Raw genomic sequence first — 27,737 nt, 5'->3', positions numbered from 1 at the left:
CGGCACTCGGATGGTAATCTTGGGCATAGCATTTTATCAAATCACCTCATTCTTTGGGGCACACGTGAGGAACACAAATGCAAACAAGCCTGAATGGTCCCCAGGACTATATACAACTGAAAACTCACACCCCAGAAGTGACTCGAACCCATACTCCCACAACTGGTATGTACAGGGACGCCTTAATCCGCTTGACCATCACGACCGGACATAAGGAAGTGATAGCCGAGGCTATATGAACCACTTCCCCGCCGGCACTCGGATGGTAATCTTGGGCATAGCATTTTATCAAATCACCTCATTCTTTGGGGCACACGTGAGGAACACAAATGCAAACAAGCCTGAATGGTCCCCAGGACTATATACAACTGAAAACTCACACCCCAGAAGTGACTCGAACCCATACTCCCACAACTGGTATGTACAGGGACGCCTTAATCCGCTTGACCATCACGACCGGACATAAGGAAGTGATAGCCGAGGCTATATGAACCACTTCCCCGCCGGCACTCGGATGGTAATCTTGGGCATAGCATTTTATCAAATCACCTCATTCTTTGGGGCACACGTGAGGAACACAAATGCAAACAAGCCTGAATGGTCCCCAGGACTATATACAACTGAAAACTCACACCCCAGAAGAGTCCTGGGGACCATTCAGGCTTGTTTGCATTTGTGTTCCTCACGTGTGCCCCAAAGAATGAGGTGATTTGATAAAATGCTATGCCCAAGATTACCATCCGAGTGCCGGCGGGGAAGTGGTTCATATAGCCTCGGCTATCACTTCCTTATGTCCGGTCGTGATGGTCAAGTGGATTAAGGCGTCCCTGTACATACCAGTTGTGGGAGTATGGGTTCGAGTCACTTCTGGGGTGTGAGTTTTCAGTTGTATATAGTCCTGGGGACCATTCAGGCTTGTTTGCATTTGTGTTCCTCACGTGTGCCCCAAAGAATGAGGTGATTTGATAAAATGCTATGCCCAAGATTACCATCCGAGTGCCGGCGGGGAAGTGGTTCATATAGCCTCGGCTATCACTTCCTTATGTCCGGTCGTGATGGTCAAGCGGATTAAGGCGTCCCTGTACATACCAGTTGTGGGAGTATGGGTTCGAGTCACTTCTGGGGTGTGAGTTTTCAGTTGTATATAGTCCTGGGGACCATTCAGGCTTGTTTGCATTTGTGTTCCTCACGTGTGCCCCAAAGAATGAGGTGATTTGATAAAATGCTATGCCCAAGATTACCATCCGAGTGCCGGCGGGGAAGTGGTTCATATAGCCTCGGCTATCACTTCCTTATGTCCGGTCGTGATGGTCAAGCGGATTAAGGCGTCCCTGTACATACCAGTTGTGGGAGTATGGGTTCGAGTCACTTCTGGGGTGTGAGTTTTCAGTTGTATATAGTCCTGGGGACCATTCAGGCTTGTTTGCATATATATATATATATATATATATATATATATATATATATATATATATATATATATATATATATATATATATATATATATATATATATGTCGTACCTAATAGCCAGAACGCACTTCTCATCCAACTATGTATGGCCCAATTTGCCTAATAAGCCAAGTTTTCATGAATTAATGTTTTTTCGACTACCTAACCTACCTAACCTAACCTAACCTAACTTTTTCTGCTACCTAACCTAACCTAACTGATAGAGATAGGTTAGGTTAGGTTAGGTAGGGTTGGTTAGGTTCGGTCATATATTTACGTTAATTTTAACTCCAATAAAAAAAGATTGTGCTCATACATAATGAAATGGGTAGCTTTATCATTTCATAAGAAAAAAATTAGAACAAATATATTAATTCAGGAAAACTTGGCTTATTAGGCAAATCGGGCCTTGCATAGTAGGCCAAGTACGACGTTCTGGCTACTAGGTACAACATATATATATATATATATATATATATATATATATATATATATATATATATATATATATATATATATATATATATATATATATATATATATATATATATATATATATATATATGTCGTACCTAGTAGCCAGATCACACTTCTCAGCCTACTATGCAAGGCCCGATTTGCCTAATAAGCCAAGTTTTCATGAATTAATTGTTTTTCGACTACCTAACCTACCTAACCTAACCTAACCTAACTTTTTCGGCTACCTAACCAAACCTAACCTATAAAGATAGGTTAGGTTAGGTTAGGTAGGGTTGGTTAGGTTCGGTCATATATGTACGGTAATTTTAACTCCAATCAAATAAAATTGACCTCATACATAATGACATGGGTAGCTTTATCATTTCATAAGTAAAAAAATTGAGAACATATAATAATTCAGGAAAACTAGGCTTATTAGGCAAATTATGCCTTGCATAGTAGGCTGAGAAGTGCGTTCTGGCTATTAGGTACGACATATATATATATATATATATATATATATATATATATATATATATATATATATATATATATATATATATATATATATATATATATATATATATATATATATGTCGTACCTAATAGCCAGAACGCACTTCTCAGCCTACTATGCAAGGCCCGATTTGCCTAATAAGCCAAGTTTTCATGAATTAATGTTTTTTCGACTACCTAACCTACCTAACCTAACCTAACCTACCTTTTTCGGCAACCTAACCCAACCTAACCTATGAAGATAGGTTAGGTTAGGTTAGGTAGGGTTGGTTAGGTTCGGTCATATATCTACGTTAATTTTAACTACAATAAAAAAAAATTGACCTCATACATAATGAAATGGGTAGCTTTATCATTTCATAAGAAAAAAATTAGAAAAAATATATTAATTCAGGAAAACTTGGCTTATTAGGCAAATCGGGCCTTGAATAGTAGGCCAAAAAGTGAGTTCTGGCTACTAGGTACGACATATATATATATATATATATATATATATATTTATATATATATATATATGTCGTACCTAGTAGCCAGAACGCACTTCTCAGCCTACTATGCAAGGCCCGATTTGCCTACTAAGCCAAGTTTTCATGAATTAATGTTTTTTCGACTACCTTAGCTACTTAACCTAACCTAACCTAACTTTTTCGGCTACCTAACCTAACCTATAAAGATTGGTTTGGTTAGGTTAGGTTGGGTTGGTTAGGTTCGGTCATATATATTTATGTTAATTTTAACTCCAATAAAATAAAATTGACCTCATACATAATGAAATGGGTAGCTTTATCATTTCATAAGAAAAAAATTAGAGAAAATATATTAATTCAGGAAAACTTGGCCTATTAGAGAAATCGGGCCTTGCACAGTAAGCCGAGTACGACGTTCTGGCTACTAGGTACAACATATATATATATATATATATATATATATATATATATATATATATATATATATATATATATATATATATATATATATATATATATATATATATATATATATATATATATATATATATATATATATTTATATATATATATATATATATATATATATATATATATATATATATATATATATATATATATATATATATATATATATATATATATTATTAAATATGACCGAAAAAGTAAGATTAATAATTCTAACACGAATTTTCTCAATCTTTCGTACATTACGCTTCACTGTTGGAGGTAAATCAAAAATCACTTCTCCAAAATTCATTTTTATTTCTAGTCTGACGCGACACGGGTGTCTTTGAAAATGTAATAAGTTTTACGAAACGCGCCCGTGTCGCGTCAGACTAGAAATAAAAATGAATTTTGGAGAAGTGATTTTTGATTTACCTCCAACAGTGAAGCGTAATGTACGAAAGATTGAGAAAATTCGTGTTAGAATTATTAATCTTACTTTTTCGGTCATATTTAATAACATATGTCTACAGGAAAGACTGCTACCAAAATATACTAATATATATATATATATATATATATATATATATATATATATATATATATATATATATATATATATATGTCGTACCTAATAGCCAGAACGCACTTCTCAGCCAACTATGTATGGCCCAATTTGCCTAATAAGCCAAGTTTTCATGAATTAATGTTTTTTCGACTACCTAACCTACCTAACCTAACCTAACCTAACTTTTTCTGCTACCTAACCTAACCTAACTGATAGAGATAGGTTAGGTTAGGTTAGGTAGGGTTGGTTAGGTTCGGTCATATATTTACGTTAATTTTAACTCCAATAAAAAAAAATTGTCCTCATACATAATGAAATGGGTAGCTTTATCATTTCATAAGAAAAAAATTAGAACAAATATATTAATTCAGGAAAACTTGGCTTATTAGGCAAATCGGGCCTTGCATAGTAGGCTGAGAAGTGCATTCTGGCTATTAGGTACGACATATATATATATATATATATATATATATATATATATATATATATATATATATATATATATGTATATATATATATATATATATATATATATATATATATATATATATATATATATATGTCGTACCTAGTAGCCAGAACGCACTTCTCAGCCTACTATGCAATTCCCGATTTGCCTAATAAGCCAAGTTTTCATGAATTAATTGTTTTTCGACTACCTAACCTACCTAACCTAACCTAACTTAACTTTTTTTGCTACCTTACCGAACCTAACCTATAAAGATAGGTTAGGTTAGGTTAGGTAGGGTTGGTTAGGTTCGGTCATATATCTACGTTAATTTTAACTCCAATAAAAAAAAATTGACCTCATACATAATGAAATGGATAGCTTTATCATTTCATAAGAAAAAAATTTAAGAAAATATATTAATTCAGGAAAACTTGGCTTATTAGGCAAATCGGGTCCTGCATAGTAGTCTCAGAAGTGCGTTCTGGCTACTAGGTACGACATATATATATATATATATATATATATATATATATATATATATATATATATATATATATATATATATATATATATATATATATATATATATATATATACATATATATATTATTAAATATGACCGAAAAAGTAAGATTAATAATTCTAACACGAATTTTCTCAATCTTTCGTACATTACGCTTCACTGTTGGAGGTAAATCAAAAATCAATTCTCCAAAATTCAATAACGGCTTCTCCAATGGTTTCGTCGAAGACATCATAAGAAGGAAAGTGAAAAGCCATGCAACCTCTGAAGAGACAACTAACACAACACCTATACCCCCTATTAGACTATTTTACAGGAACTTCTTTTCCACAGCTCATAAAACGGAGGAAAGGGTCCTGAAAGATATTGTTAATAGAAACGTTATCCCTACAGACAAAAATCAGAGGATACAACTGACGATTTACTATAAAACCAGAAAAACGGCCAGCCTACTCATGAGAAACTCTCCAGACACAAAACAGAACGCTTTAAAAGAGACTAACGTCGTCTATGCCTTCAAATGCCCACTTGGGGACTGTAAGCTCCAAAAAACCCAGTATATAGGCAATACAGCAACATCTCTTTCTAGGCGTTAACGATGCATAAGCAACAGGGCTCCATTAAGGAACACATAATCTCTTCCCACAACCAAACCATCGCCAGAGAAATCCTAGTAAACAACACAGAAATCATCGATAGATACAGCGATAGCAGGCGGCTTGACGTTTGCGAGGCACTACACATCAAGAAGTCAACACCAGCAATCAACAGCCAATTATTGCACAACTATATTCTACCCACCTCAAGACTCGCTCCAATATAGAAGCATCAAGAAATATGGACCAATAGGCTTTCTACAAACACTTCTATTCAATATTCATAGTTTCGTGTTCTGTCTTGTGTTGATGAAATTAATACCCTATTAATACTCTTGTTCTGTCTTGTGTTGATGAAATTAATACCCAATTAATACCACATTTTGTTCTGTCTTGTGTTAATGCCACATTACCCCTTCCACCTCACTCAAATGTAGAGATAAAATCGGAGATACGTAAGTTCTATTCAGTTGTGTATTTGTGAACTAAAGTCTTTGAAAATATAATAAGTTTTACGAAACGCGCCCGTGTCGCATCAGACTAGAAATAAAAATGAATTTTGGAGAATTGATTTTTGATTTACCTCCAACAGTGAAGCGTAATGTACGAAAGATTGAGAAAATTCGTGTTAGAATTATTAATCTTACTTTTTCGGTCATATTTAATAATATATGTCTACAGGAAAGACTGCTACCAAAATATACTAATATATATATATATATATATATATATATATATATATATATATATATATATATATATATATATATATATATATATATATATATGTCGTACCTAATAGCCAGAACACACTTCTCGGCCTACTATCCAAGGCCAGATTTGCCTAATAAGCCAAGTTTTCCTGAAATAATATATTTTCTCTAATTTTTTTCTTGTGAAATGATAAAGCTACCCATTTCATTATGTTACCCATTTTCTTATGAAATGATAAAGCTACCCATTTCTTAATCCACAAGGCAGTACAGTGTAGCTGGAGCACTGGCTAACTCAACGGCTTTTTCAAGGTCTTCTAAAGAAATTACAGAGCTCGTTAATTTATACCAGTACATGGTCAGGTGATAAAACAAGTCCAATAAAGGAAAAGGCAAGGGAATAAATGGGGGACGAAGCACATACAAAGATTAATTGGGTGTAATAGGCCTATTATGTTGAGCAGTGTCTTCTGTGTTGGCATCGTTATATTCCGGTCTTGTTCTTACTCTCATGGAGGATAGAGTAAATAGTTCCATGATTTGGGTGTTCATGGTAGGTTGTTCTATTCTTATGTGAATTATTTCAAGAAATTGTAATCTTCTTACATCTTGGGTTTTGTCTATTATACAGGTATTTTTGTTCAACATTTCTCTTGTTAGGGTGATGTCATGGGCTTGTCTCATGTGATTCCTGGGGGCACCGGATTGAAGATGACAGGTCAAACTCCTCGTCAGCTTGGTCGACGTCATACCTATGTACTTAGATTGAAGGTTACATCCTTCGTGGGGGCAAGTGTACATGTATACAACGCTTGACTGCTGTAGAGGGTTCTCCGTCGGCTTCGGCCTGTTTTTGATAAGGAGGTCGGTAGTCTTCTTGGTTTTATAGAATATGATTAGGCCTATGTTTTGGTCAGGAATAGCGCTTTTTACTCCTTTACGAATTATTTCCTTCATTATTCTTTCTTCTTTTTTATGTTCACTGTGCATAGTTGATTTGTAATATAATTTTATTGGAGGTGTTGTGGTTTCTGTTCTAGGTTCAGGATTGTACCATCGGTCCAAGTGTCTTCTTATAGCGGTGTTTATTTCCGCGTTGCTATATCCGTTGTTCACCAATACCTGAGTTACTCTTTCAAACTCTCTACTCACGTTGCTCCATTCAGAGCAGTGGGTAAGCGCTCGACGAATATAAGCATTGAGAACACTGGCTTTGTATCTTTGGGGGCACTCTTACCGTTCAGGAATAATCCTATGTTGGTGGGTTTTGTATATACGTTGGTGCTTAAAGAGGTTCCTGGTTTTGTTATTAGTACTTCTAAGAAAGGCAGACTGTTATTTTCACTATTTTCATATGTAAATCGTAGTACTGACTTTCTCTCTACATGGCATTTTAGGTCAATTTGTTCATCTGAGTATTTTACTATGACGAATATGTCGTCTACATAACAACAGTATACACTTGGTTTTTGTCTACTACTGAAGACTCTATCTTCGATGGTTCCCATGTAAAAATTAGCGAATAACACTCCTAAGGGGGAGCCCAATGCTACTCTGTCTATTGGTAGATAAATGTCCCCTTGAGGAATGATGAGAGGAGCTTCCTTTGTACATGCCTCGAGAAGACTCTTCAAGTGTGGCTCGGGTATGTCTAATTTGGGGGTGCTCTCGTCTCTGTATACTCTGTACAGAGAGCACGAGAGCACGCATCAAATCATTTCACTATATGAGGATAACACGAGCCTCAAATGTTCAGGAAGCTTGAGTTGGGGGATTCAAGTAAATTGGGCGATTGGTAAACATTGGAAGCTTAACAGGCGACAAATTAGATTGTGATGCAGAATTTTTTTTAACCTAGATTAAACAAGCCCCCTTGTATCTATAACTCATCAGGTGCAAAATAACTCAATAAGCTTTTCATTAATAAATTATCTGTTACTGTGAGTATTAGTTTTTATGTTTATGGCAATAATATATCATTCTGATATTCATCAGTTCAAGGCAAAATTTGGTCTCTTTTCCGCAAGATTCATTCATGGGCCAACTCTGGTGGCGGCCTCGGAGGGGAACCCCTTCTATACGATGCAAGTGACTAACGATCCCAAGGTTCCTGGAAGACAGACGGTTCGTTTTGCGGGACCCATGGCGGAGTTGATGGACTACCTCGCTGCCGCTCTCAACTTCTCGTAAGTAAACCATTTTCACGAAAAACATATTTGTCAAAATTAGCAGGAGTGTGTAAATTCTTTTCATTCCCATAACATGTGCCCAACTACTTGGGCTGGACGGTAGAGCGACGGTATCGCTTCATGCAGGTCGGCGTTCAATCCCCGACCGTCACAGTGGTTGGGCATCATTTCCCCCTTCCCATCCCTAATCCTGATCCCTTCCTTGTGCTATATAGTCATAATGGCTTGGGACCTTCCCCTGATAATTCCCTCTCAAAATATATCTGGTGAACAGGAATAGAGAAATGTAATGAGGCAGGTATTGTGGGAGGTATTGTGGCAGGTATTGTGGGGGGTATTGCGGCAGGTATTGTGGGAGATATTGTGGCAGGTATTGTGGGGGGTATTGCGGCAGGTATTGTGGGGGGTATTGTGGCAGGTATTGTGGGAGGTATTGTGGCAGGTATTGTGGGGGGTATTGTGGCAGGTATTGTGGGGGGGGTATTGTGGCAGGTATTGTGGGGGGTATTGCGGCAGGTATTGTGGGAGATATTGTGGCAGGTATTGTGGGGGGTATTGTGGCAGGTATTGTGGGGGGGTATAGTGGCAGGTATTGTGGGGGGTATTGCGGCAGGTATTGTGGGAGATATTGTGGCAGGTATTGTGGGGGGTATTGTGGCAGGTATTGTGGGGGGTATTGCGGCAGGTGTTGTGGGAGATATTGTGGCAGGTATTGTGGGGGGGATTGCGGCAGGTATTGTGGGGGTATTGTGGCAGGTATTGTGGGGGGTATTGTGGCAGGTATTGTGGGGGTATTGCGGCAGGTATTGTGGGAGATATTGTGGCAGGTATTGTGGGGGGTATTGCGGCAGGTATTGTGGGGGGTATTGTGGCAGGTATTGTGGGAGGTATTGTGGCAGGTATTGTGGGGGGGTATTGTGGCAGGTAATGTGGGGGGTATTGTGGCAGGTATTGTGGGGGGTATTGTGGCAGGTATTGTCGGGGGGTATTGTGGCAGGTATTGTGGGAGGTATTGTGGCAGGTATTGTGGGGGTATTGTGGCAGGTATTGTCGGGGGGTATTGTGGCAGGTATTGTGGCAGGTATTGTGGGGGGGTATTGTGGCAGGTATTGTCGGGGGGTATTGTGGCAGGTATTGTGGGAGGTTATTGCGGCAGGTATTGAGGGGGAGTATTGTGGCAGGTATTGTGGCAGGTATTGTGGCAGGTATTGTGGGGGGTTATTGCGGCAGGTATTGTGGGGGGTATTGTGGCAGGTATTGTGGGGGGTATTGTGGCAGGTATTGTGGGATGTATTGTGGCAGGTATTGTGGGGGGTATTGTGGCAGGTATTGTGGGGGGTATTGTGAGGGGTATTGTGACAGGTATTGTGGGGGGGGGTATTGTGACAGGTATTGCGGGGGGTATTGTGGCAGGTATTGTGGGGGGTATTGTGGCAGGTATTGTGGGGGGGTATTGCGGCAGGTATTGTGGGGGGGTATTGTGGCAGGTATTGTGGGGGGGGGTATTGTGGCAGGTATTGTGGGGAGTATTGTGGCAGGTATTGTGGGGAGTATTGTGGCAGGTATTGTGGCAGGTATTGTGGGGGGTTATTGCGGCAGGTATTGTGGGGGGTTATTGCGGCAGGTATTGAGGGGGAGTATTGTGGCAGGTATTGTGGCAGGTATTGTGGCAGGTATTGTGGGGGGTTATTGCGGCAGGTATTGTGGGGGGTATTGTGGCAGGTATTGTGGGGGGTATTGCGGTAGGTATTGTGGCAGGTATTGTGGGGGGTATTGTGGCAGGTATTGTCGGGGGGTATTGTGGCAGGTATTGTGGCAGGTATTGTGGGGGGTTATTGCGGCAGGTATTGTGGGGGGTATTGTGGCAGGTATTGTGGGGGGTATTGTGGCAGGTATTGTGGGATGTATTGTGGCAGGTATTGTGGGGGGTATTGTGGCAGGTATTGTGGGGGGTATTGTGAGGGGTATTGTGACAGGTATTGTGGGGGGGGTATTGTGACAGGTATTGCGGGGGGTATTGTGGCAGGTATTGTGGGGGGTATTGTGGCAGGTATTGTGGGGGGGTATTGCGGCAGGTATTGTGGGGGGGTATTGTGGCAGGTATTGTGGGGGGGGTGTATTGTGGCAGGTATTGTGGGGAGTATTGTGGCAGGTATTGTGGGGAGTATTGTGGCAGGTATTGTGGCAGGTATTGTGGGGGGTTATTGCGGCAGGTATTGTGGGGGGTTATTGCGGCAGGTATTGAGGGGGAGTATTGTGGCAGGTATTGTGGCAGGTATTGTGGCAGGTATTGTGGGGGGTTATTGCGGCAGGTATTGTGGGGGGTATTGTGGCAGGTATTGTGGGGGGTATTGCGGTAGGTATTGTGGCAGGTATTGTGGCAGGTATTGTGGGGGGGTATTGTGGGGGGGTATTGTGGGGGGTATTGCGGCAGGTATTGCGGCAGGTATTGTGGCAGGTATTGCGGCAGGTATTGTGGGGGGGTATTGTGGGGGGTATTGCGGCAGGTATTGCGGCAGGTATTGTGGCAGGTATTGCGGCAGGTATTGTGGGGGGGTATTGTGGCAGGTATTATGGGGGGGTATTGTGGCAGGTATTGTGGCAGGTATTGTGGGGGGTATTGTGGCAGGTATTGTGGGGGTTATTGTGGCAGGTATTGCGGCAGGTATTGTGGGGGGTATTGTGGCAGGTATTGTGGGGGGTATTGTGGCAGGTATTGTGGGGGTATTGTGGCAGGTATTGTGGAAGGTATTGTGGGGGGGGGTATTGCGGCAGGTATTGTGGAGGGTATTGCGGCAGGTATTGTGGGGGGTATTGTGGCAGGTATTGTGGGGGGTATTGTGGCAGGTATTGTGGGGGGTATTGTGGCAGGTATTGTGGAAGGTATTGTGGGGGGTATTGCGGCAGGTATTGTGGAGGGTATTGCGGCAGGTATTGTGGGGGGTATTGTGGCAGGTATTGTGGGGGGGTATTGTGGGGGGTATTGTGGCAGGTATTGTGGGGGGTATTGTGGCAGGTATTGTGGAAGGTATTGTGGCAGATATTGTGGCAGGTATTGTGGGGGGTATTGCGGCAGGTATTGTGGCAGGTATTATGGCAGGTATTGTGGCAGGTATTGTGGGGGGTATTGCGGCAGGTATTGTGGCAGGTATTGTGGGGGTATTGTGGCAGGTATTGTGGCAGGTATTGTGGGGGGTATTGCGGCAAGTATTGTGGCAGGTATTGTGGCAGGTATTGTGGCAGGTATTGTGGCAGGTATTGTGGGGGGTATTGTGGCAGGTATTGTGGCAGGTATTGTGGTGGGTATTGCGGCAGGTATTGTGGCAGGTATTGTGGCAGGTATTGTGGGGGGTTATTGCGGCAGGTATTGTGGGGGGTATTGTGGCAGGTATTGTGGCAGGTATTGTGGCAGGTATTGTGGGGGGTATTGCGGCAGGTATTGTGGGGGGGTATTGTGGCAGGTATTGTGGGGGGGTATTGTGGGGGGTATTGTGGGGGGGGTATTGTGGCAGGTATTGTGGGGGGGTATTGTGGCAGGTATTGTGGGGGGGGGGGTATTGTGGCAGGTATTGTGGCAGGTATTGTGGCAGGTATTGTGGGGGTATTGTGGCAGGTATTGTGGGGGGGTATTGTGGCAGGTATTGTGGCAGGTATTGTGGGGGGTTATTGCGGCAGGTATTGTGGGGGGTATTGTGGCAGGTATTGTGGGGGGTATTGTGGCAGGTATTGTGGGGGGTATTGTGGCAGGTATTGTGGGGGGGTATTGTGGCAGGTATTGTGGCAGGTATTGTGGGGGGTATTGCGGCAGGTATTGTGGCAGGTATTGTGGGGGTATTGTGGCAGGTATTGTGGCAGGTATTGTGGGGGGTATTGCGGCAAGTATTGTGGCAGGTATTGTGGCAGGTATTGTGGCAGGTATTGTGGCAGGTATTGTGGGGGGTATTGTGGCAGGTATTGTGGCAGGTATTGTGGGGGTATTGCGGCAGGTATTGTGGCAGGTATTGTGGCAGGTATTGTGGCAGGTATTGTGGGGGGTTATTGCGGCAGGTATTGTGGGGGGTATTGTGGCAGGTATTGTGGCAGGTATTGTGGCAGGTATTGTGGGGGGTATTGCGGCAGGTATTGTGGGGGGGTATTGTGGCAGGTATTGTGGGGGGGTATTGTGGGGGGTATTGTGGGGGGGTATTGTGGCAGGTATTGTGGGGGGTATTGTGGCAGGTATTGTGGGGGGGTATTGTGGCAGGTATTGTGGCAGGTATTGTGGCAGGTATTGTGGGGGTATTGTGGCAAGTATTGTGGGGGGGTATTGCGGCAGGTATTGTGGCAGGTATTGTGGGGGGGTTATTGCGGCAGGTATTGTGGGGGGTATTGTGGCAGGTATTGTGGGGGGTATTGTGGCAGGTATTGTGGGGGGTATTGTGGCAGGTATTGTGGGGGGTATTGTGGCAGGTATTGTGGCAGGTATTGTGGCAGGTATTGTGGGGGGTTATTGCGGCAGGTATTGTGGGGGGTATTGTGGCAGGTATTGTGGGGGGTATTGTGGCAGGTATTGTGGGGGGTATTGTGGCAGGTATTGTGAAGATGCTTGACAAGACGAGGTCTCCGGCAGGTACACCCAGGTGAGGCCGGGCGACGGTGTGTGGGGCGCCAGGCGGTGGGACGGTACCTGGTCTGGCATGATGGGAATGGTGATGAGGGAGGTGAGTGTGATGAGGCAGGTGTGAGGTGAGTATGGTGGGTGGTGAGGCAGGTGTAAGGTGAGGGAGGTTAGTGTGGTGAGGCAGGTGTAAGGTGAGGGAGGTTAGTGTGGTGAATGATGAGGTAGGTGTGTTGTGACGGAGTGTGAGTGGCGAGGTAGGTGCGCTCTCACACTCACCTGCCTCACCACTCAGGCGGGTGAGTGTGGCGAGCGATGAGGGAGGTGTGTGGTGAATGATGAGGTAGGTACTCACCTACTTGTACTTACCTAGTTGTGCTTACGGGGGTTGAGCGGCGGCTCTTTGGTCCCGCCTCTCAACCGTCAATCAACTGATGTACAGATTCCTGAGCCTACTGGGCTCTATCATATCTACATTATAAACTGTGTATGGAGTCAGCCTCCACTACATCACTGCCTAATACATTCCATTTACTAACTGGTCTGACACTGAAAGAGTTGTTTCTAATGTCCCTGTGGCCCATTTGGATACTCAGTTTCCTCCCGTGTTCCCTTATTCGTATATCACCCGTGCTAATAATCCATCCTTATCTACCCTGTCAATTATCCTGAAAATTTCGTATGTGGTGACCATGTCTCCCGAGCTCTTCAGTCTTCCAGAAACGTGATAAGCAGTTCATGCAGCCTTTCCTCGTAACTCATGCGTCTTAGTTCTGGGACTAGCCTAATGGCATACCTCTGAACTTTCTCCAGCTTCGTCTTGTGCTTGACAAGGTACGGGCTCCATGCTGGGGCCGCATACTTCAGGATTGGCCTTACATATGTGGTATACAAGGTTCTGAATGTTTCTTTACACAGGTTTCTGAAGGCAGTTCTGATGTTAGCCAGCCTCGCCTGATGTATGCATTCCTGGCACTCTGGCATCTTCCTCTACTCTCTAGTGTCCTGTTATTTCTGTAGCTTCTCCACGCCCTTGTACTTAGTGGCTTTGCCAGCTTCTATCCCTGATGACACTGTGGGTTCCTTATCAGCATTTCGTTTGTTTCCTTTGGAACTGGGACAAACGTATCTGCTGCCTCCTAGGTGTGTGGTGAGGGTTAAGGTAGGTGCGTGGTGAGGGAGGTGAGTGATGAGGAAGGTGAGGGGTGAAGGTTATTGTGGTGAGGTATAAAGGAGGGTGGTGAGTGTGATGAGTAGTGAGGTAGGTGTGTCGTGAGGAAGGTGAGTGTTGTGAGTGATGACAGATGAGAGGGCCGAGGAATGTGCAATAAATAATAAGGAACGTTAGTGATGAGGGCACGTTGGGGTTGTGAGTGATTATGAAGATGAGTGTTGTGAGTGATGAGGCGCGGGTCGTGAGTGATGAGGCGGTTGAGTAGGGAGAAAATTATGTGTATTAAGTGATGAGAAAGATGAGTGTAGTGAGGCATGAGGGCAGTGAGAGTAATGAATAATGATGGAGATGAGTGATGAGAGAGCAAAATGTAATGTGTGAGGAGAGAGGAGAGTGTAGTGATGAGTGTGATGATGAAGGTGAGTGTAATGTGTGAGGAGTTGTGTGAGAATAGTGAGTGATGAAGAAAGTGAGTAATAACAAAGGTGAGGAGGAACGCAGGTGTAGTGACCAATGGGGGAAGTGAGCGAAGTGAGTAATAAGAGAATGATGAGTATAGTGAGCTATGAGAGAGGTGAGTGTAGTGAGTTATGAGAGAGGTGAGTGTAGGGAGTTATGAGAGAGGTGAGTGTAGTGAGTTATGAGAGAGATGAGTGTAGTGAGCTATGAGTGAGGTGAGTGTAGTGAATGTAAAGAAAGATTGATGACATGATTGTAGATGAAGGAGAATGCAACATTCATTCATTGTCTCGGGGGACAGGCAGCCAGTGCATTGTTGTACCAGATTATTGTGTAAAAATTAGTTAGTAACTCCATATTAATGTAGTGGCAGCGGCAGTAGTTTATGGAGCGTGAGGAGGAGGTTATGAGTGTGGGAAAGAGATTCGCGGCGGGAGTGTGAGGTTGGCCGTCTGGGTCGCTGGTCAGGGCAGGCCAGTGACCTTAAGTCAGGGAGGTGACCAGAAGTGCAATTTGAGAAAGTCATTTTGAGACCTGGGAGTTAGACAGCTCCTACGGGTTAGACAGCTTCCTGGGGATGTGCGTGTGCGAAAATTAGGATTAAGGACTTGCCTTAAACGCTATGCGTCCTAGTGGCTGTACAAGAATGAAAGAAGTCTCGTATATATAAATAAAAAATAAAAACATAAAAAGTTAAAGTTTCTTCCCGCTCCCTAAATCACCCACTCATCCAATGAACCCAATTCCCCCTTTCCCACAAGATTAAGACAGGGTAGGACAGGACAGCAAAAGACTCCAAAATGACCTGGACAGACTGAAGGAATGATCTAGCAAATGGCTACTAGAGCTTAACTCAAGGAAGTGTAAAGTAAAAATGAATGAAGTCCTAAAAAGTGAGGCCTCATGGGTGCAAGACGCACGATCACATATTGACCTCACGTGGGGATGAGGAGGCTGAATAAAAGGAGACTCCAGCATTTGGCAGGAGTCATTCTGGACTTGACTTCGATGCAGGAGGTGAGGACCTTGCATGGATTCAGCCAGGTAGCTGAGTATTGACTGGGTATGTCCAGCTGCTCCCGACTCACCTCACACCCACCGAGTGCCCAGCCCACGTCCCGTAGTAAATTCCGTGAATTGGTTTCTTGTAAGTATGAGTGAGTAACATTTGGCTGGTGATTGAAAGAGAGCTAAGGCAGGTCTCCGGAGATTATAGATTTAGAAATCAATGATATTAGAATTTAAGATGTGAGCAGCGGTGGCTGGTGAGGATGGTGGTTAGTGACTCACATTGGTGGTGTATCTCACAGGAACCATCTGGACTTATATATAGTATTTGCGCGACCATTGTTATATTACTTAGCGGTGTTTCTTCAGCCTCTCGCCTCGTGTTGCTGCCATACTGGTGACCTGTGTGGATGAGTCCGGTGCACGTAATGGTGGTATTGGTGGTTATGAACACATCACTGATGATGATCACGATGTACTGTGCCCATATCGAGATATTGTGAGATTTATTATAACTGGGCATATTTAGTTAGTACTGTCTTGTATTGGCCACAACAGTATATATACATTTAGGCTTATATTGAGGCGCTTCCCCCCACAAGGTCGAACTACCGAGCCAACCCCCCAGGATGTAACCCCACCACAAACTGACTAATTCCTGGGTACCTATTTACTACTAGGTGAACAGGCGCATTACGTGATTGGAAAAGCACCAAATCATTTTCGTCCTGCCCAAGATTTGCACCCAGATTTCTCGATTATGTCGAGAGCAAACCCGACTGATGGAGGTGTATAATAATATTCCCGAACGTAAAGTGCACTTATCGTCTCAAAAAATTAAAATAAATACTGTATTGTGAAAAAGAGAACCCTGAAATATATCATCAAATTTTACGAAGAATTATTATTTTTATTTAGTGTTAGTAAGTGCCGCGATGGTTCACAACAGTGGGTAATGATCCCTGTTATTTTAACACGTTATAAAGAGCAGAGGAAATAATTGAGATAATGTTTGGTACTGTGTTCAGGAGGCGAGTATAGGTGTGGGCCCCTTCATCCTGAGTGAAGACCGCGCCGAGGTGGTCGACTTCACTGTTCCCATATTCATAGACTACTGGAGGATCCTGGGAGCTCGAGGCCGGGCAGAGGTGGACCCGTGGGGCTTCCTGTACCCTCTGGAGCCGCTGGTGTGGGCGGCCATCCTGGGGGCGCTGCTGGTGCTGCCCCTGACGACCTTCCTCATGTCCTCGTGGTCCTCTCCAGGCGGTCACAGCACCTGGTTACTGGTCACCTTCGACTGCTTACGGGTTTTATTACAGCAGGGTAATGTAATTGCTTACACATAAGCAATTTAAATATTTTCTCTCCTTCGTCAATATGTTAATACTTAGGTGGCATTTGCCCCGGGCAACAAGTGGGTCACCTTTAGGCACCACTTTCACATATGTTTACATGCGTCTCTATTGGGTTTTTGTCTGCCTGTGTTTGTCAGTCTGTTGTTGTACTCGTATATATTTTTATTTCAATGTTGTACAAAATATATACATTCATACCTATCATTTACCAGTTACATATTCAGGAATGCATCACCCTCTCCATAGAAGGCCTCCATAATGGTAGGGAACACAGAGATAAATAATGACACTCAACTAGTAGTAAATTTATATATTCAAAATATATATATATATATATATATATATATATATATATATTGTGACGGTAACGCGTTGGTGTTCGGCTGTTTCAAAAGCTAGGGGTATGGCCTCGTCACATATAGAAACAAAAAAGAGAAAATCTGGAACTTCGTCTGTGGTAAGGTAATGGGAAGTCACACAAAACACAAGTAAATTTAACAATGAGATTTTATTTACGTTAGAAAAGCAAAACATGAATAAAATGGACATACAAATTCAAACATAAAATCAATCAATCAAAATAATAAGAATAATCAAATGGCAAAATGAAAAGTTACGTTAAGACAAGTGAGTAATAACAAGTGAACAATATACAATGCAAAATATGGGTGCAGGAATATTGGCTTTAAGCTGCCACCTCTCTTAATACACGTAAGCCAGAGCTTAGTCAACCAACGAGACGTGTTAACTTGTTGAAAGCACTGGATATTCTGAGGTCTGCAGGTCATGGCGGCCCCAGACATCAGGTAGTGTGGCGGTGGAGGAGCAGGCGCGACTGACCACCGGCCAATCAGCGATGAGCAGGCGACAGACAGGTAGTTTGGTGGTTCGAGTGGTGGAGGCGGAGCAGGTGTTCTTGGTGCTGAATACGTTTGCTCTCTGGCAAACCTTGGAGTTGTACTTGTTGATATTTCTTCCATATTAGTTGTATAGGGAAGTATAGCGACGAACATAGGAGGGAAGAGCAGGCTCAATCTCTTTTGAAGGAGATTATCGTCACAACTCTCCCCTGAAGCCTGCGGTTCTGGAAGAAGTACGTCGTTATGTGGTGGAGTAATAGATGGAATCGCTTCTACTTCATAAACTCTGGAGGGAGCATCGGCTAAGATGTTGTCGGAACCTTGGTATAGCGTGTCTCCAGGTTGAATTTCTGCAGTTATCAAGCCCATAGTAGAAGACGTTGAGATGAGAAGTGGGCGTGCTGCAGGAGGTGTAGGATGGTGTGGTCCGTGTTGATGGTAGACCGAGCACTTTTCAGGTGTGGAGTGAAGTGCTGGAGCTTCAGGATGATGAAGAGTAGCTCCTTGCCAATTGTTCTGTAGTTCCTTGTAGCAGTAGTCGCTGACAGGTGTATTCTCCTCGCCTCGTTGCTGCATCACGACATCGCCAACGTCGGTACCACTGGCGTCGACATGGAGGATGAAGGGCTTATCTGACGGGGTGAGAGTGGAATTAGAATATGGCAAAGGAGCACTATTAGGGTCCTGAAAATGGTTGGGATTATCAATATGGATTTTTGAATGAAAAAGCGTGGACTCCTTGTCGGTGCTTTCGGGAGGAGAAGGTGGGAAAATCTCATTGTGGATGTATGGTTCTGCAAAAGTAGAATAATTTATCATGACAGTGGGAGGAGTACCATTATATTGCTTCAGGAGGTTGACGTGGCACAGATGGGTCTTCCGCCGCCTATCTGGAGTCTCGAGAACGTAGTTGTGGTTGTTTCTGCACTCCTTGATGCGGTATGGTCCTGAAAACCTGTTTTGTAAAGGAGAACCTGGGATAGGGAAGTATGCTAGCACGAAGTCTCCCGGCTTAAATTTTCTTACTTTGCTGGTCTGGCCGTAATGAGTCTTCATCCTCTCCTGGGCTTTCAATGGATTATCATGGGCAAAACGGTGGACTCTCTCTAGAATGTGTTGAAGGTTTTGAAGAAACTGGGGCACATTCTGATGCTCACTGAAGGTGGCATCTCTTAGAGAGTCTTTGAAAGCCTTAAGGGGAGTACGGCACTTACGGCCGTAGAGCATCTCATAAGGAGATACTCCTAGGGACTCATTAGGAAGACTTCGGTAAATGCACATTATTAAATCAATTTGCTTATCCCAATCCTTAGAGGTTTCACTACAAAACTTTTTCAGGAGTGCTTTGATAGTCTGATGACTACGCTCAAGAGAACCCTGTGAAGCAGGATGATAGGGGCTGGACAATACCTGTTTGATGTTGAACTCCTCCAGTGTCCTTTTGAAGAGATCACTGGTGAAGTTGGTGCCACAGTCGCTCTGAATCTCCCTGGGAAATCCGTATTGAGTGAAGATCTTCAATAGATGCTTTACAACCGTAGCAGCCGTGATGTTCTTCACTGGAACTGCTATGGGAAATCTGGTGGTAGGACACAGGATGGTTAAGATATAGGCGTTACCTGAACTGGTCCGAGGTAAAGGACCAACACAGTCTATTATAAGTCTGTGGAAAGGTTCCGCAGGCACCTGTATGGGGATCAGTGGCGCTCTGGGAATGGAGATGTTCGGTTTGCCTGCCATCTGACATGTATGACACTGTTTTACGTACTGTTTGACGCTGTTTACCATACCTGGCCAGTAGTAGTCTTGACGAATCCCATGGTAAGTTTTGTTGAATCCGTAGTGGGAGAGTGCTCCATGGGCCAAGTGTAGAATAGTGGGCCGCAGGCTGGTAGGAATCACAAGTTGTTCGATGTTGGCCCAATCGTCCTCCTCCTTCAGTTTACTGGGTCTATATCTGCGGTAGAGCAAGTCGTTCTCTAGGAAGAACCCAGGAATACTGTCGGGTTGAGTCTCAGCCTAGAAAAACAATGGTGTTAAGGTAAGATCTTCCCTCTGCAACTTACGGAACTCCAACTTGGTCAGATTCGGGGGTAGTTTCTGAGGGTCTTGAGGGACAGCTGTAGCAGTAGAGTCAGCTGGCTGTGGACGTGCGGCTTGTGCACGGGTGGTCACTAGAACCGGAGGAGAAACTTCATCACTCTCTTGAACCTCTGCTAGAACATACTCAAGTATAGGGTTAATTGGCACAGAGGTACACACCTGGGGTTTGTCCATGACGATCAGGTTTGTCGGTTGCAGGTCTTCTGCCAAGTCATTGCCTAGGAGAAGTTGCACTCCAGGCATGGGAAAAGGCTTTTCCCTGACGGCGACTTGGACTTCTCCGTTCACGTAGGGACAATCCAGGTGGACTCTGGCGAGAGGATAAGGAGTGGTAGCAGTGAGGTCAGTGATGAAGACAGTTTCTCCGGTGTAGGCGATGTTAGGCACAGCCGACTTCAAGATGATCGATTGAAGAGCCGCTGTGTCCCTCAAGATCTTCAATTTGAAACGACCCTCCGGATTTGAACCGTTGGCAGAGACAGTTCCAGAATACAGGTGGTTACTGAAAAGAGAAAGATCATTAACATTAACACCAACATTCATCACAGGCTTACCGGACTTAGGAGGAGTTGGTTTGGGTTTCTGTATGTCAGTGGTTCCTTTGTATTGAGACTTACCACACTTGTCTATGGTATGTCCATAGAGTCTACAATACTTGCAGTACAATTGCGAGCCAGCCTGTTCGGTACTCGCTTTCTCGTAACTGTACCACGACTTCTTACTGGAGGATGGTTCGGGTGTCAGCCGGTGGATGAGGCTGTAAGTGTCAGCCGACTTAGCACACTTCAGGTAGTCGGTTTCTTCTTTATCTGCTAAGTATAGACGGACAGGAGGCGGCACACGCCTCAAGAATTCTTCAACTAGCATCAGGTTGACGAGTTCTGTAAAAGTAGAGACATGTGCTGCTTCCAGCCATTTCATAAAATATCTCCGTTTTGTGTTAGCAAACTCGAGGAAGGTAGTGGTACTTGCCTTCAGGTGGTCACGGAATTTCCTTCGATAACTTTCTGTGGAGAGGAGGTAGGCGTCCAACACTGCTTGTTTCAGAGTCTGGTAGTCATTCTCAGACGCCAAAGTACTGAGTGTGACTGCAGCTCTACCTGTAAGATGGACTCTGAGAAGTGTGGCCCATTGGTCGACAGGCCAACTGAGTTGATTAGCAAGGGTTTCAAAGGTGGTAAAAAACACATCAACTTCTGCTTCTACAAAGGATGGCATTAACTTACTTGCATGTGATATATTAAAACTGATGGGAAGATTGGCAGTAGCTTGCTGGCGTTGAGCGAGGTGGGAAGTTTCCAACGCGATTTCTTGTTGACGACACTCTAGAGCCAGAGTCGCTTGTTGCTTGTCATGTTCGCGTTGCATCTCCAACTCGCGTTGTTTTGTTTCAAGCTGTACTCGTTCACGTTCACGGAGTAAGGCAATCTCACGTTCTTGTTCTTCTCTCCTCAAGGCAGTTTCACGTTCTTGTTCTTCTCTTCGTATGGCAGCTGCTTCCCTTTGTTGTTCGAGGGCTTCCCTTTGCTGCTCACGTTCAATCTTGGCTAGCTCCAATTTGAGTTTCATCGTTGCCAAATCAGTTTTATCTGCAATATAGTAAGTTTCATGAGTGTCAGAGTCTATCTTACCTTGCTCTAAATAGTGATCCAGCAACAGGTTGTGTATGTCATTTTTGTTGGCTTGGTAGGGAACTTCTAGTTGATACTCATGTGCAAGAGTTTGTAATTCAGTCTTCTTGGCACGACTTAAAGTCCCTATTTTACCTGCTGGATTTGCACGGAAAGCTTGGAGACGAAACATGGTGAAATTAACAAATAAATGTACAACGAATATACAGTTATAGTGAATGTCAGAAACAGGACAACGTGGCAACTGGTACCTATCCTGTGGAATTTTTAACAATTAAAGTTAAGTACAAGATGTTAAATGATTAATTTAAATCAAAGGCGCAGGAAATCTTGTACCCGGTACTCATGTAAGAGGATAAGGGCAAGAAAATCCTACTAAACAAATGAAACAAAGTTTCGAAAACAAATGAAACAGTTAATTGCCTCAAAAGTAAAATTGGTAGTCCAAGGATGTAGGCATACCTTGCCGAGTCTCTATAGGACATACGCAAGTTTTTCCTACTGAAATTAATATGATACTAACAGAATTAGCGAACTTTCGTGCTCTGAAAAAGTAAGCTAATTCCCTACTGTTGTATGTATCATCATCTCTGACTGACGTGTAGGGGTGCGAGGTGTCAACTGGTGACGAGAACTGCTGCTGAGGTCCCAATTCAGCAACTAAAGTTCGAGCTAGAGGAACTATGGCCCTCTTTGTCCTCCTACAGTCAGATTGCAGAAGATTAGGTGCACTTGACCCGGGGCAGACCACAGTACCAGGGTACCAATATGATGATCTGTCAAAAATATGAGAAATATCCAAGGGACAAAAGATGGTAAACACGAGTAATAACACGGAGGGAGAGATGACCAATTATGAGTATGACTGAGGCCTACATTCACCACGTAATCCAAAGTTGTCTCACCTTCACCATATGCTACTCTCGTAATGCACAATACACTCCTGTTACGAACCCGGATCCAGCGTCCGAGCACGGAGCAGTGACGACCACGCCATCTGTGGGTCAGCTCCCGAAACCCCCTCCAAACAGACGACGACACCTGGTGAGGACGACGAGTACTGGCCACAAGGGCCGGTTTCCAGTCCTGTGCAGCTCACAACACAGCCGCTGCTGACCTCTGGTGAGGTGAAGCTCAGACAACTGCGCCATCTATGGAGTGGATAGGTGGGCGTTTGTGCCTGAGCCCGTAAGTGAGGTGTTTTAGTGTGTCCCAGTTATTGATGACGTGTCTGCTTACAGAGTCGACCTGGGACTGCTGTGATGGAAGTTGAGTCAGTCTACCCAAGGCAGCCGTCCCCATACCTTGTGCTTTGCTGTAGCAGCTGTGAGTCGCCTCCCGGAAGAACACTGTGGTGTTACCCTGCCAGTGGAGTGGCAGTAGGAGGATTGTCTTACCCGGGACCGACTGCTGGAGACGATTATCCACTGGGGTATTGAGGACAGGAGAGTGATTTGTGGAATCACACGAGGCTCCTGACTAGGGCGCTACCCTAGTATCGCTCGTGGAGTGGCCTGACCAGCGTGGCTGATCCAGAACCTGCCAGCAGACCTGCTGGAATTGTGGTTGACGGCCTCCACGGCGGTGCCCCCAGTGGACCTGTGTTTTGGCTGGCCTGTGTTTGGGGTAGACTCGGCTTGGTCGAAGGATTCGTCAAGAGACCACGAAAGCACCGAGGACTCAGCACCGAGAAATTTGGATCCAGAGTCTTCAGGAGAAGACGATTGTGTATTTCCCCCTGTACAGTGTTAATACCCCTCCCCCTGTGTACTCTTTTTATATATTATTTATTGGTGATGGTAATTATAGTCTTAAGTTCTTAACTTTCTTTCCCTTCCCCCTTTAAGTTTCTTGCGTCACGGATCTCATTCCTTGAAAGCCACTACTGGCTTGGGGCCGGATACTACTTCCTCTAATAACATCAGAGTAAGAACCCCGTTGCGTCCCGAGAGGGCCGTAACAACTCCGCACCATATAAAATGAAATTGAATATGAAAAATAGTAAAAGCTACGTTACCAAAGTTAAATACGCTTACCATTAATTACTACTTGGCACCAGTACCTGAGTGAAGATCCCGGACAGGCCCCCACTTAATATGTGACGGTAACGCGTTGGTGTTCGGCTGTTTCAAAAGCTAGGGGTATGGCCTCGTCACATATAGAAACAAAAAAGAGAAAATCTGGAACTTCGTCTGTGGTAAGGTAATGGGAAGTCACACAAAACACAAGTAAATTTAACAATGAGATTTTAATTACATTAGAAAAGCAAAACATGAATAAAATGGACATACAAATTCGAACATAAAATCAATCAATCAAAATAATAAGAATAATCATATGGCAAAATGAAAAGTTACGTTAAGACAAGTGAGTAATAACAAGTGAACAATATACAATGCAAAATATGGGTGCAAGAATATTGGCTTTAAGCTGCCACCTCTCTTAGTACACGTAAGCCAGAGCTTAGTCTACCAACGAGATGTGTTAACTTGTTGAAAGCACTGGATATTCTGCAGGTCATGGCGGCCCCAGACATCAGGTAGTGTGGCGGTGGAGGATCTGGCGCGACTGACCACCGGCCAATCAGCGATGAGCAGGCGACGGACAGGTAGTTTGGTGGTTCGAGTGGTGGAGGCGGAGCAGGTGCTCTTGGTGCTGAATACGTTTGCTCTCTGGCAAACCTTGGAGTTGTACTTGTTGATATTTCTTCCATATTAGTTGTATAGGGAAGTATAGCGACGAACTTAGGAGGGAAGAGCAGGCTCAATCTCTTTTGAAGGAGATTATCGTCACAATATATATAAATATATAAATATATATATATATATATATATATATATATATATATATATATATATATATATATATATATATATATATATATATATATATATATTTAGCTGTACACGGCCACAGCACCCTTCCCCTGTCTCCCAGTCATCCCCACCTTTCCCCACTCCCCCGTCCCATCCTCCTCTCAACCATTCCCCACTCCCTCATCCCCTCGTACTCCCCCACCATTCCCGACCTTTCCCGTCCCATTGTCTTCCCCACAGTCCCCCCACTCCACCGTCCCCTCGTCCTCCTAACCATTCCCCACTCCACTGTCCCCTCGTCCTCCACACTATCTCTTACTCGCCCATCCCCTAGTCCTCCCTACCATTTCCCCCTCCCCCGTCCCCTCAACCTCCCCACCATCCCCCACTCCCCTGTCCCTTGTCCTCCCCACCATTCTCCATTCCCCTGTCCCCTTGCTCTCACCATCCCTAACTCTCTTGTCCCCTCGTCCCCACCATCCCCAGCTCCCACATCCCCTCGTCCCCACCATCCCCAGCTCCCACATCCCCTTGTCCTCCTCACCATTCCCCACTCCCTCGTCCTAAGCATTCCCAAATGATCTGATGTTCCCATAAAAAATTGTGAACATAAATACTCTGATGTTCCCATCACTGAGATATAAGAAAAATACAGTTGAAAAAACGAAATGAAAAAATAAAAAAATAAAAAAATAAACTAATCTTATAAAATGAACGGTATGGTGACCAACACAACTCAATTCCAAAGCAATGTCACACGAAATAATTAAATCAAAATGAAAATAAATAAAAATCTATGAAAATTCAATTTATCAGTGAAATCGGAAACATTGAAATGTAATTGTAACATATTTAGAATAGCGTGTGTTGCTCTTACGTGCAACAGATGGTGCTGTTTAAAAAAAAATCATGATTTTAAATGTCACAGGTATGGCATCTATAGTTATACTCACGAAATGAACAGTATGGTAAACAACTCAACTCATTTCCAATGCCGTCACATAAAATAATTAAATAAAATTAAAATAAAAAAAATAATTGAAAATTCTATATGTCAGTGCAATCAGAAACATTAAAATGGAATCGTAACATATTTAGTATAGCGAGTGTTGCTCTCTATGTGCAACTGATGGCGTTGTTTCTTAAAAAAAATAATGTTTTTACCTGTCACAGATATGGCATCTATACTTATACCTACAAAATGTTTGGTGTGGTAAACAACACAGCTCAGTTCCAACGCAATATCACACAAAATAATTAAATCAAAATGAAAAAATATGGAAATCTATGAAAATTCAACTTATCAATACAATCAGAAACACTAAAATGGAATCATAACATATTTAGAATAGCATGTGTTGCTGTTACGTGCAAAAGACGGCACTATTTAAAAAAAAATGTTTTTAACTGTCACAAGTGTGGCATCTATATAGTATGTAGATGAAAACACGGGTGTATTCGAATGGAACGTTGTGTCAAAATTTCAAAGCAATTGGTGAAGAACTTTCGGAGATTACAGCATGTGTTGCTCTTATGTCCAACAGATGGCACTTTTTTTTTTTTAAAAAAAGAATGTTTTTTTTCCTGTCACAGGTCAGTCATGTATAGAGTAGGTATATCAAAACACGCGCCTATTTGAATGCAACGTTGTGTCAAAATTTCAAAGCAATCGGTAAAGAGGTTTCAAATATTTCCCTCACATGAAAACACAGTTTTTAAAAAAATGAATGTTTTTTTCCCGACACAGACGTGATATCTCTATAGTATGTATATAAAAACCCGCTCAGATGCGAATGGAACGTTGTGTGAAAATGTCAAAGCAATCAATGAAGAACTTTTGGATATTAGTAATTTTGAACAAGTGAACATTCCATTTATATATATATATACTAGAACAACCCGTTCTCGCAAATTTAATAAGTCAATATTGACTTATTAAATATGTGCATAGGTGACATACTTAACATAATAGATACCCTTAAAAAGATTCATAGAAAACACCGACCTTACCTAACCTTGTTAGTATCTTAAGATAAGCATCTTATTGCTTCGTAATTACAATTATTACCTAACCTATAATAGGTATAGGTTAAGTAATAATTGTAATTACGAAGCAATAAGATGCTTATCTTAAGATACTAACAAGGTTAGGTAAGGTCGGTGTTTTCTATGAATCTTTTTAAGGGTATCTATTATGTTTAGTATATCACCTATGCACGTAGTTAATAAGTCAATATTGACTTTACGAATTTGCGAGAACGGGTTGACTAGAAGTACCTGCCACGCGTCGCTGTGGCTCAGTCTGATTAAATGGGAAAGAAAGAAAAGAGAGTGTACTTTTCTAATAGGTTTAATTTCACAATGCTTGTGGGTATACAATATTTTTTGTTGTTCCATTGTTTGTGGAGATATAGAGATTGTCTGGTTTGCAGACTCTAGAACACGCAACATATAATTGTACATGTGAGAAGCAATCCGTGTCTAGATATTAACTACACAATTCTAAAGATTGGCCCTGAGCTTTGTTGATGGTGACTGCAAACGCCATACGAATTGGAAATTACAATCTCTTAAATTGAAATGGTATGTCTGTTAGAATGAGAGGAATGCGAGAAATGAGGACATCTTCACCTTTGAAAGGTCCTGTCATGATTGTTGCTTCAACGATGTCGCTGATTAATTTTTTTACTGCAAGGCGCGTGGCGTTGCAAAGTTTTGGCTGGTTGATATTTTGCAACATGGTAATTGGCAAGCCGATTTTCAATTGCCGTACGTGTGATGGTATCCCTGGCAGATCGAGTGAATTAAAAAATTCTGTTTTGATAATTAACCGCTTCATCTGCTTCCACAACAGCGTCGACGGACTTGTATGTGACTGCCTCGCTTTGTATGTTAGACTGAATAATATTATTAAGTTCATGTGCCAGATGCTTTGGAAATGTTGCATGTTGGAGTTTCAATGAATTGCATGTTCAATGGCAATTTCATAGCCAAGGTAGCAGTTCTTCCACCTGGTAGCAATGTCGCAGTAATTCCGGACATTGCAAGAGTTAAGGCTATGCCATTTTGGGATCAATATGCTGCCAGAATCAATCTAATTAGGAAGGTTTTTCCAATTCTTCCAGACGCATCTTAGAAGATTTCTCCAAGCCCATTATTGACAGTCTGAAGTATTTGATTGTAAATGCCTTTTCGCTCAATCATTAGATTAGGTATATTTGATTGCACATACGACAACAAATCACCCGTGTTGTAACTTTCTTCACGACGCAATTCTACATCGAACGAAGCAGCAGCAGATAGATTCGGTGATGGCATTTCCAATTGATTGAGGAATTTGGTTGCAATTTCCAA

At 42.9% G+C, this 27,737-nt stretch overlaps 1 protein-coding gene across 1 annotated transcript in view; it reads left to right on the top strand.

Annotated features, from left to right (window-relative positions):
* Positions 1-27,737, top strand: part of LOC123759271 (probable glutamate receptor) — a 119,244-nt gene that overhangs the window by 30,675 nt on the left and 60,832 nt on the right. The window contains exons 7-9 of the mRNA XM_069334800.1: positions 8,219-8,377; positions 12,990-13,080; positions 16,647-16,941. Coding sequence (XP_069190901.1) covers positions 8,219-8,377; positions 12,990-13,080; positions 16,647-16,941 — 545 coding nt within the window. The remainder of the gene's footprint in view (positions 1-8,218; positions 8,378-12,989; positions 13,081-16,646; positions 16,942-27,737) is intronic.

Source organism: Procambarus clarkii, chromosome 32, assembly GCF_040958095.1.
Source record: "Procambarus clarkii isolate CNS0578487 chromosome 32, FALCON_Pclarkii_2.0, whole genome shotgun sequence".
In the NCBI taxonomy this organism is placed as follows: Eukaryota; Metazoa; Arthropoda; class Malacostraca; order Decapoda; family Cambaridae; genus Procambarus; species Procambarus clarkii.
The sequence above is the reverse complement of the archived record's forward strand: the minus strand, read 5'-3'. Positions and strand labels throughout refer to the sequence as shown.